The 20,674-nt window shown below is 37.5% G+C and overlaps 1 protein-coding gene across 1 annotated transcript; it reads right to left on the bottom strand.

Annotated features, from left to right (window-relative positions):
* Positions 1 to 585: 585 nt before the first annotated feature.
* On the bottom strand, positions 586 to 19,343 carry LOC149816310 (DIS3-like exonuclease 2). The gene is made up of 7 exons (XM_089987598.1): positions 19,024 to 19,343; positions 10,467 to 10,960; positions 10,317 to 10,370; positions 10,136 to 10,204; positions 2,372 to 4,678; positions 1,578 to 1,649; positions 586 to 1,494 (listed from the first exon to the last, which is right to left on the bottom strand). Exons 1-7 carry the CDS (start codon positions 19,172 to 19,174, stop codon positions 1,069 to 1,071), a joined length of 3,573 nt encoding a protein of 1,190 aa, XP_089843724.1. The 5' UTR covers positions 19,175 to 19,343; the 3' UTR covers positions 586 to 1,068.
* Between the last annotated feature and the right edge of the window lie 1,331 nt (positions 19,344 to 20,674).

The following is a 20,674-nucleotide window of genomic DNA, read 5'->3' as shown; positions in this document are numbered from 1 at the left end:
TATTATTTTTTTTTAAGGTGTCCAGTATGTCATGTCCTCTCCTGTTTTAGGAGGAAGAACAGAACTCCCCCAGACACCAAGCGAGTCCCAAAGGGATATGCAGGACGTAGTACCCTAGGTGTCCGCACATCCAGCGTTTGTGTGGGCACATGGCCCCACGTGATAGGTATCCCACAGACACCACATCCTAGCGCATTCGGCTGGCCCCCAAAAGAAATCAACCAAGCTATGAACATGAAGGCCCGTGAAGATGTCAAATGTCATACAAGCTGTCAATTGAAGCAGGATAAATTCAAAGCAGCATCAGTTACTGCAGATTGCAGGATGGGTGGAACGGTCACTATAATTGAAACAAACATAAAAAAGTCCACACAAATATGCTATGAAGGGTAAAATAGTTTTAAAAAGTTGAGATACAATGATTTTGGACATGCAAAGATTTTGACATATTTGTTGTTTTTTATTTTTAAAAGACAGTACAGTAATTTTCCTTCAGTTACATGCCAAGCAGGCATAGGAGCAAGCATTCACAGTGCACATGACAAATTGATCAGGCACCTCATTAGATCCTTCAACACAAACTGCAAATCACCAAGTTTCATCCAGGAATAATAACCAGAGAAAGCTGTCATATTTTACTTTACATAATTGAACCGTACAAGAACTCAGGCCCATTCTACCCGAAAAAAATAAGTGGGTGTTTGTCTTATCTTTAAACATAAAATGGAAGAGACCTATCAAAAACCTCAGGTCAATTCCATGAAAAGGAAAACAGCTACATGAAAGGATAAAACCTTAAAAACTACTCTTCTGCTAAAAGTTGGACATGGCGACTGAATGCATGTCTTCAGGCCGCCAGACCAAGATTGACCACCTAATTTAGACCAGGAGAGAAACCAATTTGACAAATCTAACTATACAAAAGCTAAATATGTACACCATAAATCTTTCAGCCCCTTTAAATAAAACTTTCGAACCTAGCCCTGAACTCCGAAAACCCCAATTCCCTTAGGTACGGATCTTCAGCCCAAAGCTACTGTATGTGTTTTCAAGCTTATATATTCAAGCCTACTTAAAATATGAGCTTAAATATAATTTCACTGCTATCTCAGGGGGGGCGTTATCTCCACCAATTGCATGAATTGATACAGGAACCCATGACAGAAGACACAATCTGAGAGGCAATACAGCAGGCTCTGGCTTACTCGAATTGGATCTTAAATTTTCAGAGACAGGTGTGTTTCCTTCTACCGTATCACTACTAACAACTTCCTTAACATTAACCTCATCAATCATTTCAGCCAGCACGTCTTCGTAGTCTAGCTCACAGGGGTTGACTAACGAAGCAACATCTTCGAGTACCCGAGACTTTCCAGGGCAACCTTTTCTCTGGCTGTGTTTAGGTTTACGTATGTCCAGAACCAGTGTAGATGTTGTCTCAAGCCAATCAACGATCAAGCCTTCAACGTCATCGTAATATATCCGACGCTCCATCTACAATCACATTGACATACCCATAAGATGGAGATTAAAAAAAACATGTTGAACTTGCAACATAAAGGAAGAGCTCCACTTACAGCAAGCTTGTTGATGTAAACAGACATAAATTTTGGCCCCAGACCCAAAACTCGAGCATCTGAAATTAGTGCCTGCAAAGATAAAGATAGCACAAGATGTTTGAAAATTTCAAGCACTGGATGCAACTTAAGACAATTTTCCTAGCCTAAAATTATAAATATGATCTATATCCCTTAAATTTTCAAAGAATATCTGCCAGAGTTCACTAACGAGCAACATCAGAAATCCATGTTTCCAAGTAAACATTATAAAACTAAAGTACACTACTATGAAAGCAATAAATGGGAAGAACATTCAACAAACTGAAAAGTTGATGGAGAAAATACTACTTTTTTTCATTCCTTTCAGCTTTCCCCTAACCCAGAGACTAAAAGTCTTTTTTTCTCCCCCCATTTTCTTGCCTGTTTTGCCTGTTCTGAAAGCATCCTTTCTTAAGCTATTAAAAGAAAAAAAATTCTAGATAACATCATCTGGTGTGTCTGCTATTAACACGCCATTTTCAGTTTACTTTTTAGCCTTACATCTTTCCTTTTCTTTTTAATACTAAAATGCTTTAAAATTCGTACTAGGGTTTCTTACCTTTTATTTGCTTTTTTTTTTACTTTCCTTTTTCTAACCCATTAAAAGCAATTTTAAATCTCAGTTTTTTCCTAGTAACATACTGCAATTTTTAACATTGGTTATCAAATACTTGCTCCGTACATAGAAAAAATGAGTTGCGTTTATGGAAACCCAAAAAGACAAGATGAAAAATGTATCGTTAATGAAACACATGATACAGTAAATTTCTTACCTCTTTTCTCTTAAGAAGAGCCCAGAGGTAAACTTTCTGGCTCGCCTCCTGAGCTTGTCTGCTTGCTAGTTTTCTCTCATTACAATGAGCAGCAAGTTCCGCAAGTTCTGCTGTACAAGGAAATCTGTGTCTCAAAGCAGCTGCTGTTAATGCCTGCTTGCCTGCTTTTGAATCTGCAGCTTCTTGATCAAAATGAAGTCCACTGAAACATTTTGATACCATTTCACTGGTAAAAGGCGCTGACTGTCCTTGCTTGTCTGATTTCATAAGTTTCTTTTGTAGATCAGCATACATCTCCTCAGCTTCAAGAACTGCAGTCAATGTCCGGTGAACTATAATGTCTGGGTACCTTCGTAAAGGCGATGTAAAATGCGTATAAAAAGGAACAGATAATGAATAATGTGTCCACTCATTCTCCCTGTCCCTTGACTGCCCTGTGCAAAAATATGCAGCTAACTGCATCGGTTTGGAGGCATGGTTGACAAGGATATCAAACAACACAGGGTCATTCTCAAGTTCTTTTCGTATCTTCTGCAATGATATGTGCAGCCGACCAGACGATGAAGCATCTAATTCAAAGCCATGCCGTCTGCAAAATGCTTCGAACTCTTTTAGTTTCCGTGAGTTAGGTTTTGGATGCCTCCGCAATAAGGCATAATCAGGAAAAGCCTTATATATGACTTTCGCAGTTGTCATATTAGCCAGAAGCATCAATTCTTCAACAAGAAAATTGGAATCAGTACTCTCACAAAGCTTACTATCATATGGAAATCCGCATTCATCAAACAAGAGAACAAGCTTGGGGTTATCCAACCACAAGGCCCCATCTTTGAATCTACTTTCCTTTAGGCTCTTAGAAATTTCATTCAGCATCCTTATGGAATCAATGACATCCTCCCATTCAAACTTTCCATGCAATTCAGGCAAGCCACTGATACAGTTCCCAAGATTCTTGGTGTCCAATTTCCCATCAATAATATCCTGTGCATGTTGATATGACAACTTGCAACAAGAGCGGATTACCGTGCGGCCAATCCATTGATCAAGTATGTCACCTGCAGAGTTAATGTCCCAGGTGATAGAAAAAGCAAGTTTATCAACCCCAGGGTTAAGAGAACCCAAGTCTTCAGATAGCCCTGGAGGCAGCATTGGTACTTTATGATGCAATAAGTAGACACTTGTAGAACGAATTTGAGCTTCTTTATCTAAAGCCGTATCAGGCATCACAAAATAAGATACATCTGCAATGTGGACTCCAACTCTGACAATATCACTAGACAGCTTTTCAACAGATAAAGCATCATCAAGATCAGTTGCAGTTAAAGGATCGATAGTAAAAATACAAAGGTCACGAAGATCTTTTCTTTTCTCCAATTCCACTAATGGAATCCTCCAAGGCACTGTTGGAAGACAGGCAAGTGACTGTGGAGAAAAATTCACATGATGAATTGCATGCTCGAATAAAATGGCAGCAATTTGTGCTTCAATATCTCCACCTTGTCCCAAACTACTCATGACATAGGCTTGTGGAAAGAAGCTTTCTTCCTTCCAGTCTTCAATTTGTGCAGCTACCAATTCCATGTCAACAGTTACATCTGCTTTCTGCAACCTTTCCTTAATGCCGTATGGCAAACTCTTCACAGGGACCATCATTTTTGGGAGTTTCCCGTCCATGGGTGTCAACTGGATGTATTCTCTTGGCATAAAAGACATTTTAGTGTTCTTGGATGATGCCCCAACTGCCTCCTTTTTATTTCCTTCCTTGTATGAAATCCATTGCCTAACACCGAGAAAACCAATGATGGCATCACGCCGAGGAGACCTATCAATAATAGCAACCACCCTACCAGTAGGTCTTTTGAATGGAAATGCCCTTACTGTGGCTGCAAGCTTCTGCAGTGCAGCTGCAGCCTTATCCAGCTGATCCATATGATTTAAATCAATCGAAATGGTAGAAGAGCTCTGTGCAAGATGCCCAAGGGTGGAACCCATAAACGTGTTATCAGTTTCAGACTGCCTGGAGCTTGGGAAAGATGTGACGCAGAGCCCCATTTGACCAGCAAAACCATTTCCTAAATAATTAGAACTCATATCTTTAAGAAGGGGGCTACTTTGATCAGTGGAAAATTGGTCAGCTCCATTAACATCATCTTTCCCCTGTAAACCCTCATCAACTGATTCCATGGCTTCACTTACAGTATTAGGATCATCTTTAATGGAAGAATTACCTAAACAACCAGGTGATCCTTTCAATCTGGGCCAGGAGGTTATCGGATCTATAACAATCGCTACAACGTCTCCTTCTATCTGTAACATGATGATATTAGACATGTCAGATATTTGTGGAAGTAATCAAGACGAGAATTCATATGACTAGACCATGTGTTCTGAATGTAGAGAAGAAACACCAATTATATGAATTCAACAAGGCTGACATTTCCTTGATTTAAAAGTTCATGCAAGGTAGACGGTTTCAAAGTACAGGATATAAGCAACATGTGTAACTCCTGACTATGATTGAACAGTTAGTGTTAATATCAAAAACTAGTTTATAATCCCATTCCATAAGAAATGAGACATTAATTAAAAGAAAAAATAACATAATTGTTTATCTATATTCTACACACTTTCACTACAAAAAGAACAAGCATGATTTCAAACTGATGTTCAATAAATGAAAATGGTATAAATTAAGGTGATCAGATAGTGGGAGAAGAAAGCATGTTTATGTTTGTGACATTCAATCCTAGTCCCAGGGTCACAGAATGCATAGACAGATAAGTAGCTTCCAGGTGACTATGACCCACAGGGGCAGAAACCATCTGGCCATAAATCCTGAAGACTGGTTTTCAAGTCATGAGCTGTAGTCCAAATAAAGAAACCTAATAACTACAACTCAATCAGAAAAGAGCTGTCATTGTAAAACTAAAACACGCAAGAAATGACCTTAGGAAATAATTCTCTTTTTTTTTTTAATGTTTCCATCTTGGACTCCTTTCTGAATATGATGTGGAAAATTTGACACATGCTCCTGCTCTATGTGATGTGCACCAGGTTAGTTTACATGTTAAATGCCTGCATGATGGGATCACTAGCAACTCTCGTCGGTTCCAGATAAGTAGGATAGTTAATTTAGAACCATGTTACAACTAATATCCGCAAAGTCCCCAGTGCCTTATTCAGTTACAGATACAAAACCTGTAGCAGGTAAAAGGAAAAAGGACACTCACCACCCAAATTCTATATACGAAAAAAAAGACTCAGCTCTCTGATGAATGCCTGGTTCAATGACAAGTTGATGACACTAGCAACTCACAGATGAACGCTATTGCATTTTGTAAATGTCTATCAATTTATTCTAATACTTCAGGTTTTGAAACTTCTATCTGTAAAAGATGCCAATTGACACATTATTTGGCAGGAAAAAGGAAAAAACATGTACATGCTAAAACATATCCAGAAGTATGGAACTCCAGTGTCTGTGTGAGACTCGATTTTCACAAATGTGGATGTGGATTACATGTGAATCCATTTTAAGCTTCTTTTTTTTATGTTTCCTTTTCTTTACATTATTTGATACTTGTAGTCCATCAAGATTATCCTGAGAAAAAATTTATTAAGATATATAAATATATTGCCTTCTCAAGAATATTTAGGAAACAGTACTTGTGAAATCGATAGGAACACGTGGAAGAAAACCATGATACCGTGACTCCTGAATCTTCCCCTTGATAGAAACTTAAGTTTTAAAAGTAGCATTACCAAAGAAGTTATACCCAAATACACACACACATTGATTCATGCTTACAGTGTTGTTAGAAGAATATTGCACAGTAACAAAAGGTATAGCTTTATGCCTTGACTTTCTCAAGGATAACCCACTTATATTCCATACATGTGAGCATAACAAATGTAACCAATGTTGTAAAAAGCATATCAAAACCTGTATCGGAGGGTCCAGGGATACAGGTGTATATGTATCTTATTGCATCATATTGGAAGATGAAGGGGGAAAATAACTCGTGTACAATTTGCAAAAAAAAAAATCCAAAAATTAGGAAAAATCATAAAATGCAATAAAATATCAAATATAAGCATTATGATCAATTAAACATAGATATGCACTACTAAAACATGTGAAACGAAGATACAGCGTGATAGACAACCATATCACACGATACAGGCTGATACGGCCCAATAACCATAATCTACCGATATTGTATGCAGTATCCTATTGGTCTAAAGGTGGATACTGTGATACAGCATATTGTATCATATGATAAAATATGAAAGTGATAACATTGGTACAAACACACTCTAGCAGGTGCTAGAAAAGTAGGTGCTAAAGCAATAAGTTGTTGAAAGTGGTTTCCTGTTAAGAGTGATTAAAAGCAGTCACCAATATCTTTCTTGCCAATTTTTTGGCAAGGTTTTTCTAGCAGGTTTTTTTTCACTCGGAAAACTCTCAGGAGAATATAGGAAGTTTTAAATTTGGAAACATATAAAGAATAATAAAAAAGACAAGACATAATAGGTTTTATAGTATTTTTCTTGCAAAAATATAAAGAAACAATTGGAAAAGTTTTTAAAATATAAACAAACAATTGGAAAAGTTTTCAAAATATAAAAGAAACAGAAAAATATACTTAAAATATATATACACATGTTTTTGAAAATGTCGGGAAAATATCATGATATTTTATGTTCTAGAAGCACTTTGAAAGTCTCAGGAAAATATCAGTTGACCTTGAAATACCAATAATATCGTGATATTTTCAAAATATCGGCAATATCAGTGACTATGATTAAAAGTATGCCCAAGAATAGGACCCTAAATTTGGCTGGTTCGGATTGCCTACAATAGGGCTGTTCTACTCTACTCTTGCCCTGCTTTAATGTGCTAGAGTGATCTCTCAACACCCTTCTTTTTCGCCTCTTAATGGCTTTATCTCTTCTCAAAATAGGATGCCCTTAAACTGTGTTAAGCGATGGTAAGGCTTGATCCTTACCAGAACAATTTTGGAAGCATTCATGCTGAAAAAGAAAAGCATGAATAAACACAAAAACATCTAAGATCTTTCACCAGCGAGGGCTCCGCTTGTCTGGTAGGAGAAGCTAGTGCACGTCACCTTGTGTTGGGATGTTGCAGGTTCAAAACCCAATGGTATAGTTGTATAACAGGTAGGGGTCTGCCTAACCCCAGCTTGCCTTCCAAAAAAAACATGTAAGATCTTTCCTTTGGCAATCCCATTTTGTGGTTGGAAACAAGACCATGTACTCTAGAATACAATGCTATGAAAAGACTTTCACTTTAATAAAGACAATTTTTTGCTTCCATTATCAAACAGTATTATTCTTACAGTAGAACTAAATTAGGCCTTCCCAATATGAAACTGTGATTCATTTTGAATTTTCATCTAAGAAACTCTAGTTATACAGGAATGATCCATAAAACCACAAATTCTTGGGCCAAAAATGGAATTTATTAAAGCCAAACCTCATACATCATAAACTACTTCAAATGACAAATATGATAATAAGCAACAGAGTTGCTTCAATACGCATCATATTTTGGATAAGATTTCAAGGTTGTGATATAGAACCCCAAAAAGGGAAAGGCAGAAAGAGATTACCACATTTAGGATTCCTCAAGGAATTGACAAATAACGATTTTTTACAGCAAAATTGGAATTCATAACATGGAATAAAGAAGAAAGAAAAATATATCAAGCGCTGTTACCAGCAACTGGAATGGATGAGTAGCCATCAACAATGTGAACCATCATTTTCTTGGAAAGACATGGATGCAGAAAACAAGTTTCTGTACCAGAAATGCTATCCATGCTACCAATTGCCTCTGTGATAAAAGATGGGCATGGCAAAAGAATGGCAGAATATCTGATGCAGTAGCACCCACTTATCTTAAACACCTGTTATCTCTTTACAAAGACATAACGTTCCATGCTAAGTTTTTAACCTCAACATGCATAAACATATCTAACTGCTGCATTGACTTAGGTTGCAAGATATATCAGTGCTAGCTGGTTCCATGCATGCATTTTACATATCCCCAGCTTCACCAGTTATGAAGGTGCAAGAATCCCCAAATAATGCCTCATGACCAAGCTCTACATAGGTGTTACTGAAACAGCCTGATATTCTGCCAAAACTTTCAGTGGAAATAATTCTGACATGCATAATATAGTTCATGACAGTATGTTGAAACAAAAATAGGAAGGCATTTGTAGACACCCAATTTTTTCCAAGGCCCACATGGTGCTTTCAGGTTTTAGAGTGAAAACCTGGAAGAAAAGGAATTCACTTGGGACGGCAAACCAGTCTGCCTTCCTGCTTTGGGATGGCAAACCAGTCTGCAACAAGTTTGCCGTCCAGACAGGGGACAGCATTCACCTTTGTCGTCCCGCTTTTGGATGGCATTCCATCGTGTCGTCCGACCCGTGATAAGCCTCCGAAGAGGCGTATCTCAATCCAATCAGAGCTCTCCCTGTGCATTTTCGTGTGGGACTCTTCAGGGATGAGCCTTATCCCCCATGGGAATAAGAACGGAGACATTTGGGTTGAATTTGGATCCTAAAAACCTTTGATTTGTATCTCATCCAAGATTCAAATAAATAGGAGGCTATGTCACACGGACTCGGCAAGGGAGGCGCCGCACCCGAGTCGACACGCCCCGACACGGGTGCGGCTTCGGACACGGCCCGGACTCGGTCAACGCCGAGTCGAACTCGGTCAACGAGTCGAGGCCGAGTCCGTCCTTGTTTTGGACTCGATCAACATTGACCGAGTCCAAAAATGTTCATTTATAGGGTAAAAAAACTAAAAAAAAATGATTTTTTTACATTTTTTATTTAAAAAAATATAAAAAAAAAGGTTGTGTCACAGTGCACAGTCTGTGACTGTGATGTGTCTTTGCACTTTTTTTTTAAATATATATATATATATATATATATATATATAGCCGAGTCCCCGTGTTCAAAAATTTTAAAATCGCGTCGCACCCGTGTCGCACCCATGTGACATAGATAGGAGGTGATTCCTGGATTATGGAAGATCTAGAAATCCCATGTCTGAGTGTTGGCCCTAGAGAGAACACCTACCCTAACCCTGCCTTCACTCTGACCCTCTCTTGGCTCGATCCCTAAAGTGTCATACCTACAAGAAGATGTTGCCGAAGTCATTGCAACAAATCATGCTTACGAAGAGATGCTGCTAGACCGAAGAAGAGCCTAAAAGATAAACGGACCCCAGAGTCCAAAAAAGGTGATATCGTTAGATTGATTTGATAGTTTGTTCTTCTGTTTTAGTGTTTTTTACGTTCTTTTCTATTATTCCCTGCAATAAGTGCTTATACACATTTGGTTTCAATTGCATATCTCGTTTTGTGGGGAGTCGGAATCCAGAATCCAAGTTTTTTCGATGATAAACTTTGAGCTACGGAGGTCGAAACTTGCTTAGGCTTTACCTTCTCATGGCCGAGGCTTGAAACGAGCGTCCCACATCTTTTAAACGAATTTTGAAAAAGGGTTTTGCAAAATCCAGGTGAGTCAAAAAAAATGTTAACATTAAACATGAAGTATCCAACAAAAACCATGCAGTAAGCAATCAACGCTGGCAGTCAACACCAGATTGCCATCTTTGACATAAACAGTACATTCCTACATATGTAATAAATACATGCATATATGTGTTGTATGTATGTATATAAAAGTGATAGTGTACAATGAGAAGATATTTTAAGCATACCGCTCTATTTTGAGCAGCACCCCCACTGATAAGAACATCGACAGGCACCCCATCTATTTTACAGTAAGCCTGAAAGTCCAACACAGAAAAATTGGGATAATTTACTGTCACAATATGTAGAAAGGTGAACAACTTGGCATACAAAGGAGTGGAAGAGAGAGCATGCTATGTTAGTCCATACCTCGAGCCGACAATAAGCATTTACTCTAAATGGTGCCCTGAATGCATCACCTTTCTGCAAATGAAATTAAATAAGTGAAAAATCCCTTCACAAACTTCATAATGCAAAATAAAAGGAGAAACTGATTTCAAGCCCAAATGGAAAAACAACCTCCAATGCTTTATTAACAGCCGGCATTGACCAGTGAGGCACGAAACACTTTCTTCCAGCTTCAGTTTTCTGATACAGCAGGAATCCATTATCTGGAGATGCTGGATTACTTTTTTCCAACAATATTGGTGATGGACATGATCTAGAATTTTCTCTATTAAAGTTTCCTGCTATACCAGATGGAGAAATGTTTTGGTGCAGTGCACTTCCATAATTTGCATCAGTTTCTCTCTTTTCATTTATATGCATAGAGGGCAAAGATGTAAAAGCAACATCAGATGCTTTGGCTTTTTCATGATGCAACTTCTTGAGATTTAAGAACTGATCAGAGAGCTCTAAGGATGAATAAAAACCACCCTGAACATTTAATGGCTGGATATCCTCCAATGTGATTTTACAGGGAAAAGATGAATCCAATGTTACTGTTGCCACGCTGGAAGGTTCAACACATTCTGACTCTCCTAATGCCTGGCCACAGGTTACTCCATTGCCATCTAAAACAAGAACACCATGGACACACCAAAACTAAATCAGAACTTTCCTGATCTTGTTGAAAACGGCAACCACATATAAGATAACAATCAAAGGTTAAGAAGAAAAAAAAGGTAATATTTTATGTTTCAAGCCCCTATAGGCATAAATTGCTACATGTTAAAACATCACATTCGCAAAACAAAAAGAAAAAGAAATATATTTAAAGCAGTGTCTCAGACTACTAATCTACATAAAAGGGAAGTTCAAATGACGGACTTGTTTACACTAAAGAAAAAGATAAAGATGATTCATTTCCCGTTAGTCTTGCCTAATGCCAACTAGGTTGGCAATCATAGCTCAAGGAGGTCAACCATGGAATACTGCAGATTCACATGCAACAAATTCTTTCATGAAACAATAGAACGCAATGAACCATAACAAAATAAAGTTCATCAACTAGGCATGAAGCAATGGCAGCTACCACGATGTACATGCTATCATGCTGCACAATTAGATGAATTAAAAGAACTTCTATGACAAGGAGAGCTATGATGCGAAAAGCCGACGCCTCGGGAAAGAGAAAGGAATTGATTATGTTGCCTCCCCATAAGTGGGCCTCGGTGAATAAATCAATATGCATGGTAAATTGGTATTCAGCATATAAGTTAAATCAATTGGCATGGTACATACGAACTATTTGAAGAGTTTTGCAACCATTGCATAAGTATTTGTCATTACATTAATTTGCTGTATGAGGGGTCCCTTCATAGATATCTACATGAAAAAAGGGAAATTTTAAAAAACACTTAAAATTTTAGCAATGATAAAAAGCACAACTAAGATTTTGGTATTGTTAAAAATACACCTAAATTTATGCTCCATTAATTAAAAACATTTCCGTCAACTTAACTTGTGTTATCATTAATCCAAGTTGAGTTAATAGGATTAAGTTACTGATTTACCCTCAAAACAACAATTTTTTTGGGAAACATTATTAAAAACATACCTAATATTTTGGTGATAATAAAAAAACAAGCCTAAGTTTTGGTAATTACAGTATACATATAATGGCAACTTTGACGGAAGTAAACCCTAGGTTTTTCAGTTAACCATGAAAAATTTTAAGTGTGTTTTTAACCATATTGAAAACTTAGTTGTGTTTTTTGTTATCACCCAAAGTTTAGGTGTGTGTTTTGTTATCACCCAAAGTTTAGGTGTGTTTTTTGAAAATTTCCATAAAAAATACATAAAATAAAATCCATATATTACAGGAATCAAAGGTTACTATGGCTCTTAGAAAGAAAAATCAACATGCTAGTTTTTATTGCAATAAGGGATATGCATATGACAAGAAATCAATTCCCAGAATAGGAACAAACACATCCACACTGCTTCAGAATTTATTCATAAAATTTTGTAGCATTAAATAAAAAAAATTGAGTTGATATAATTCTCACCAAACCCCCCTAAAAAATTAGTATGTATGGTTAACAAGCAAGATGCCCATGATGTACATCAATGCACCATTTGAAGGGTAGAACAAAGAAGATGCCCATGATGTACATCAATGAACCATTTGAAGGGGATAACAAAAAAGACAGACTTGACAATATTCATAATTCATTTCAGCATACTAATGTCACCTCTAAACCAGATTCAATCCGGCTGGGTTTAGATCTCTTCCACACTAGTTTAACTATTGGGGTAACTTTAAAACACCTATCAAACTTTATACCAAAATTAATGCCTACCATAATTTTCACACTTTCAAACACCTATCATTACCTACGTGAAGGCCAATGTTGGTTCAGACCTATTGAGCATCCGATCGGTCTCCAAAATCGATTTCCAATTTCATGGATCGATCCAAGTATGGATTGGATCGGTCATAAGCATGGTTCAGTGAGAAACTGAGCATCTACGCTATACATGCATGTGTGTATATATATATATATAGTTGTTGAGTTGTTCAAAAATAAAATATGCTTTGATGGTGTGCTATGAAGCTTAGTCAGGCATTTCAAGCATGGCCGTTTTGTTAAAATCGGTCGTGAGAGGGATCAAGAACGGATAAACTTGTGGATCAGTTCTAACCGAACTTAGGAACAAACCTTACCAGACCTTAGTGGGTTGGGTCGGTTCGGTTCCTAGCAAAAATAAAATAAAATAATAACAATATAAGGCATATTTATATATATAATATTAGTTTTTGAAAAACAAAATAAACGCATAAAGTTTGGGTTTAGGGTGACGGTTTGGTCTCGATTAAAGGAACTGAACCACTTATGGATCAGTTCTGAATTGCTCCTTGAAACCAGCCAGACCAGTCATTCAGTGGACTGGGTCTGCTCAGTTTCACCCAACCCAGTGAGAGAAAAAAATACCGTGCGGTTTAGGCATACGGGTATGCCTATGTATGGGTATGAGTGTGTGCATGCATACATAAGTGGTGTTGTAAATAAAAATCGGAATGCATGCTATTTCTTTATTTATGTGTGAATGAATCTTATGGGATGCTTGTTATGTTTTTGTTAGATATTTTCTGTTTACGCGAGAGTATGCGGTGATGTATCTATGTTTCGCCTTAAATAGTTCTTGATGAAATAAATCGGTGCATGTGACTTATTAATAGTTTTGGATTTGTTAGATCCTTTAAAACTTGTCACATGGGTGCGGGTGCGGGTGCGGGTGCAACACGGGTGCGGCGCAATTTTAAAAATTTTGGACACAGAGACTCGGCTATATATATATATATATATATATATATATATATATATATATATCATGTGTGCATATATGTCGATATTGTCCTCTAAAGTTTGGCACCAGCATGAGTGTTTTTATAAACTTTGCAAATTGTACTTTTGCCCTTGCAGAAAGGGGGGTCCGGGGGCTCCCCTATATAAAAGATCATTTTTTTGTTTTTTACCCTAAAAATGGACATTTTTTGTCTCAGTCAACGTTGATCGAGTCCAAAACAAGAACGGACTCGATCTCGACTCGTTGACCGAGTCTGGGCCGTGTCCGAAGACGCACCTGTGTCGGGGCGTGTCGACTCGGGTGCAGCGCCTCCCTAGCTGAGTTCGTGTGACAGTTTAAAACAAAATATAGAGAGAGACATGCATTTAAAATTGACAGGTAGAGCAAACCGGCTGAGGTTTTCCAAACGGCGAGGCATCCACTCCTTGTGGTCGCAGACTATACCGGTTCTGACCAACACAGCAAACCGAGTTGTTGTGTTGGTCAACAAGTAGACCCAATTGCACCTGTTATAGTGCAACAGAATAGGGTCAGTCAGATCCCAGCCCGCCGGCTAACCCGAGTGGCCAGCAAGATGCGACCTTGTTGGTTCACTCTAGTCGAACTGCAGCAAGTGTAGGACTGCCCTATGCTTGTCGCAGTTCAGCAGTGGTCCCGACCCTAAGAAAAAATTATTCAATATATATATATAGAGAGAGAGAGAGAGATCATGGATGGTTTTTATGTCTGCAAAAAAAATGACATGTATTAGCAGTTTCACCCGAGTTATGTTATTCTTGTCTATAGGTGTAAGATCAGACCTTAGTCCGGTAAATCATTCGCATCTCCCTCGTCCGAAAGAGTTTTTACGAACGGTTTGCGGTGTTGAAAAGCTGACGAAATTTCGCATTCTGTAGAAATTTGAGCTCTCTTCTCAGTCTGTGCACAGAGCAATGATTGTCGGAACAGCAGAGCAGATATGGGCCTAAATGGGTCTCGAATCAGTGATGGATCGGTTAATCAATGCATATAATGAATGTCTGATCTGAATCTATGTTTTAAAATGCTAAATTTACATGTAGATGTAACATGTGATGTTGTGTATATGCATGTTCTAAGTGCCCAATGAGCATGACACCGAAAAAACTTATTATCGCATGCTTATGATTGAATGCACATAATTATCAAATTTCACATATTATGCATTATGTTGATTCATGTGGTTATGTTTTATATGTAGTTAATCATGATCAATGCCTATAAGTGAATGCATAAATGAGTTTGATGTATTACAAATTGTATATGTGGCAAGATGGCATCCTTGGCATTGAATCCTGCATCCATGTGCCCCCAAACAGGAGGCTCGAATCTTAGATTAGATTTAGTTTGTATGTGAATGGATAAATAATAAAATTAATGCATTAAAAAAACAATCATGTGAACATTAATTCTATTGGGCTTACAATGAGAGGGTAAGTGGTACTTCAGGCTTCATGAAATAAGTCTTTGAGCACGGAAGGTTGCTCCTCCCCAACTACAAAGATAGGAGAAGCCTCCACACTAGCAGCGGAGTGGTAGGTCACGAAACTCATGAGTAAAGTCTGATACATCATGATGGTGGTGTTGAGAGCTCTCTCTCGACTAGGTCATCCCTCACTTGGTATTCGTCAAAAGTGCTCAGCTAGGGTTAGAAGAGAAATTATTTTAAAGCACTCTCCTGAGTTGTGGTCCTGATTCAGGTTAAGCCTATATAATACCCACAGCTAAAAAGTGAAAATCATAATTGTTTATGCATTTACTTAGGCATGGCATGCATCACGTAAAAAGAAAAGTAAATAAAAAAACACAAGTCGCTCATGCATGAAAATGTTATTTATTCTGCATCGGTGAGTGCATACATTAAATTACTTGCTCATGCATAAGATTGTAATTGTTTATGAATGATATTATTTTTATGCACTGAAATGTTATGCATGCTTGATATGGATAATTTCTTTAATGATTGTGTGAATTTATTGGAATGTGTTCATGTATATTGACTTTGATTTACCTATGTTGAATAGTAGTTCCAACTGGGGATTCAGTGAGTCTGACGGGACGTTGCAGCGGGACCAGAGCCAAGTCTTTCCCTTCTTGCAAAATTTTGAAATTAAATTTTTATTGATATTTAAACACTTATGACTCTGATGTTATTTTCAAACTATGGGACTGAATTCAATTAATTATGTGACTGTTAAATTCAATTTAATACGATGGATGGTTTGATAGATATGTAACCCGCCCAATCTCTTTATTCAATTTTACTATAAATGATTTCCGCTGTGATTTCTAAACTATTAAAAAAAATTGTGACTTTCAGGAAAAAAAATTGGGGTGTTACAACCAAAGTCACATTAACCGCACCGGGTACCGCACCCATACCCTCGTAGCTGCGTCGACCCGGGTGCGGCGGCCTCTATGCCGAGTCCCTATGACATAGCCATTCAATTGTTTGGTAGACCAAAATAGGAAATATCGATTAAGTTACTCTAACGTTGTAACCCACTATTTACCAAATGCAGCTGCTTTAGGAAATAAACTAAATTTAAACTGAAAACTACAGGATGTTAAAATGCTTACTTTTCAATTAGTGGTGAATCCGGTAAAGCTAGATGCACATAATTGAAATAGGTTGGAAATATGCTTCAAAGTGTTTCTTAGTCAAGGTTTTAAAGCCAAGCTAAACTCATGTGACAAATCTAAAGATTCTAAACAAAACCTAGGTAGGAATAGGCTAGGTACATGATGATTCAAATTGAACTCACACCACCCAAAAGCATTGATCTCCAAGACAATCTAGCTAGCACCAAAGTGACACGCAAGATGAATCCAAGCCAAACCCATTTCTTGATCCTAGATTCAATGTGGGTTTAGGTCAAACTGCCTAAATTGATGAAATAAGCCAACAAATATGTTTTGCTAGTAAAATGAAACCAAAAAAAATGAAAACATGACACCTACATCTCACTTTTGACAATCATGTTCCCAAAAAATTATGATGTTTGCTGGTGTGTGTGCCATGTAGAGCATGCACTATTAGATGGTGCCAAATGTGGGGCAACAAGAAGAGAGTTCATATAATTGAGATGCATATGCTAAAGTGGATGTCCAAACTGCAACAAATAAGTAAATCCAAAGATGAATAAGTGACGCACTAATAAATGGAAATTTTACAAATTGTTCTCTAAGAGTGTGTATACATATTACAAGCAGTCTTTAAAAAACATCAGTTCGAAAGGGATATCATTTGGGTGTTGCAGGAATCAGAAGTGGCAATCTAGACAATACTTGGAGGGCCCTGACAAATAGAGACATGAAAAACTATGGCATGTTTTGTATCTTAGCTTTAATTAGCAAAGAATTTTGGAAGCAGAACAAGAAGCCTACCTCATCTTAGATGAGATAAGGCGCGATAATGACAATGGTAAGATGATAATGATGATATATAGGGTACTAATAAAAATTGTAGCATAAATCTGCAAGAAAATCCCATACTTGATTATTTAGAGAATGAGTTTACTTGTCCAAGCGTGAAGCTCTAGAAAAATGTAAAAAGTTAAATGAGCATATACACAAGGTTCAAAGTTTTCGTTATCCTTTTTTTTTTCCTTCTTGAGCAGCAAACCTGGAGGGCAGGCCCCTGCAGCATTCGAAGTGAATATCCCTAGGCCAAGGAAGAACTTTATTATCCAGCCATCACAACAGTTCAAACATTTTAGCTGATTAAGATATCACCGTCACAAAGAAAAAAATGACCTAAAGCCAGAAAAGTTTAAGGCGAAACCATCAAGAATTATCATGTATTTAACCAAGTTGACTCCAAAAGAGCTTCTATCAAGAACTACTCTTTAAAAGTACTTAATTAATCTCATTGGCATTTTTCACTTGGATCCTAGTAAAAGGTCCAACTCCACTAATTTTTTTTCTTCTCTACTAGTTGATGTTTCAAAACTGGATGAAGCAGGAGGGCTGCTGCAGGTGGCCACTGATAGTGACTATGAAATTCCTAATAAAAGTTCTCAATGCTATGATTTATGCAATCCAACCAGGTTGAAATCCAGCTCATGTCAATGTTTAAATTATCTCGTTGAACTACACCAAAGTATGATATGCTATAAGTTGTATGCCTCCGGTTATCTTTTTCATACATGGTATATGCAATAGAAGTACCGACTAATCTCTAGAGAGGAGGTCTGCACATTGTGGTAAGCAATCTACACATTATAGTCCACAGTGGTTTTTCATCTTTCCTAATTCGATCTTTTGTGAGGCATCCTTGTGCGTCTGTCATAAACGCCAATAGTGACTTGCAGCATTTTCTTAATAATTCGTCGCTTGTTTCTTATGCATTCTTTATTAACGAAAAGAAAGCAGAAAAGGGGCAAAAGAGGTCTTTCAAATTATTAGAAAAAAATATATTCTAACATAGAAACCCAACCATATAGTCAACATCATCTTAAATTTGCAAACACTCATAAAGCAACATATCTAAACAAATTTATGAGGAAATTGCTAAAAAGGAATATAAAAGTTCCAACCAAATGTGCACATTGAATTTCTGCACAAATACCTACATTTACTTCATTAACCAAGACAAACTGAAACTTGTCATATCAGTCTTTATTCAGTAGGGATTCAAATATTACAAGCAGCACCCATGACAAATCCATCCAACTTCAATGACAAGATATCATCAATCCAAATCTCAACAAGATGAATCACAAAGCATATTTTAAAAGACAATACACGGCCAAACACCAATAGAATAGCGTACATCTATAACAAAAGACCAACGTTTTGGAAGATACAAGGCAGGGCGATAATATTCTTTTAATCTAATCAATTACGATCCAAGAATTCACTGGCAACCGGATTGAGTGTAACACAAATAGCAGCTATGTTATAACATCGCCCAATTGTTTTCATGAGCGCCCTAGACCTAAATAATAGCGCCCAGAACTACTCTCATCACCCAATTCTCTCCGTTAGAGCCGTAGACATAAAAATAGTGCACAGAACTACTCCCTTGTTGTTCCCAAAGGCGTCCACTCGAACTGTCGAACACCACGTGCATTGATTCAAAGAGTACTGATACAGCCAACAACAACCCCAATGATCTATCATCAACGAATCTTCTGTTCAAGATTTTCTCCCACGACGAATCAAAATATTAATCTAATTCAAAAGATTTTCTCCCACAACGAATCAAATTATCAATTTAATTCAAGAAACGGTCCGAAATCGAAAATCATCCCACGGAAACAAACAAGGAAACCCCCCCCCCCCCAAAAAAAAAAAAAATCACCTGAATTCCTCACGGGAGAAACCAAACTCCCTTGATTCTGCCGATTCCGCCGAGTCCTCCGGCGGCTCTTCTTCTTCTCCTTCTCGCTTTCTTCGGCCTTATCGGCGACTTGCTCCGCGAAAACCCCATTGCTCCCTCCGACCCCCTTCATAATCCCCCAACGAATCCACCGAAAACAGCAAAAAAGAAGAAAGGAAACAAAAAATACAGAAATAGCAATTTTTTTCTTCAATCTAAAGAAGCAAAGAATCGAGGAAACGGAAACCCTAATCTTCGAATCCCTCACACGCTCCGATCGGTCTCATCCAAACAAAAAAAAACGCAGACGAACCCGAAGCGAAGATGCTTCCTCTCTCTCTCGGCGTCGCCCCGGGAACTGAATGAACGGTTCCTGGGAATTGTCCGAAGGAGTCGAGCGCGGTGTGAAAATATTTTGAGGGAACGGAAGGGGAGGGGAATTTTGTATAAGCGTGGGGGGGAAGAAGGAATAATGAGGGAAAGAAAAGAATACGTGTGGGAGAAGACGACACATTTGGTCGGTAAAGCATCACCGACGAATCTACGCCCTTCCTACACGTGACCGAGGAATAATTTCATAAGCGAACCTACTCTTTGCAAATAATTCTAAATCAGTGCGTACTACTTTTTGACAATCTCGAACTAGCCCTACTTTTTTTTCCTTTTGAGTAAGTCGGTGAAAGAGGATACTTAGCACCTCAGGGTATGATTCATCGCTCGTCCAGGGTTCGACAAAATGAAAAAAAAAGAACTACCGAAACATTGGTTATGTTTGTTCCCTAACAACTGTTCCAAGTTCAATGTTTGTTTAGATCGTATCCAAATGTCCTTTGATGATGTTGTACGGACAACTTGGATGGGTTGAATTACTTCATTTTGAATCGTATGACTCGATTCGTCCACCATTATTATGATGGTATTCAACATAGTTGATTTGATAGGAATCAAGATTTGGATCATGTTTTTTTGGACAATAAGACTTTTTAAGTCACAAATTTTTGATGCATTGCTAGCCGTTGATTTTTAAGTTGTGGCATGAAAAATTATGCCTCCTCTAAGTTGTCATTGAAAAAAAATCAGGCACTTGGATTTCTTTTTGGGGTATGTTTGAAAGTGAGAAAGATGTATGCAAAAAAAAGTTTTACTGATTTTTTAAGAGAGTTTTTTCTAAAAAGTACATTATTTTATGAGAGAGGATGGAAAAATGTTTCATACCAAAAAAAATATTTATTTTTACGCTCCCCACCGCTTATCTCACCACCATCCACCACCTTTCTCCTCTCTCATTTTTTCACATTTATCCAGTCTATTTTTTCGACGCTACACAAATAATCAAAAAAACTTTCTTTTGAAAAACTTCTCGTATCAAAAACTCTCGTAGGCAAAACTTTCTTTTTTTATAAGAGTTTTTCTCTCTTCCAAAAGTGCCTAAAAAGATGCACCATAACAAAAGGCAAAACTGTAATGAAACAAGATAAATTGGTCATGTTGTATTTTATAGGTAAATTGGTCATGATTAATTGATTATCATATTTTATAGTCTGTGGCCATATGTCACATTGTGCTTCATTGTCCACTAACTTAATTGGGAATCAGTCTATATGTAGAATGCCCTAACTTATTGCATTTATAT

This window comes from Nuphar pumila, chromosome 14 (assembly GCF_984573655.1).
Source record: "Nuphar pumila chromosome 14, dmNupPumi1.hap1.1, whole genome shotgun sequence".
In the NCBI taxonomy this organism is placed as follows: domain Eukaryota; kingdom Viridiplantae; phylum Streptophyta; class Magnoliopsida; order Nymphaeales; family Nymphaeaceae; genus Nuphar; species Nuphar pumila.
This window is presented reverse-complemented; position numbering and strand designations above follow the sequence as displayed.

Excerpts from the sequence above, each read along its gene's own strand:
- LOC149816310 (XM_089987598.1), bottom strand. The coding sequence starts at position 19,174 with ATGAAGGGGGTCGGAGGGAGCAATGGGGTTTTCGCGGAGCAAGTCGCC. Across the intron at positions 10,961-19,023 it reads TTCTCCCGTGAGGAATTCAG|ATGGCAATGGAGTAACCTGT; the intron begins GTGATTTTTTTT and ends TTCTTGTTTTAG. Across the intron at positions 1,650-2,371 it reads CTCTTCTTAAGAGAAAAGAG|GCACTAATTTCAGATGCTCG; the intron begins GTAAGAAATTTA and ends TTATCTTTGCAG.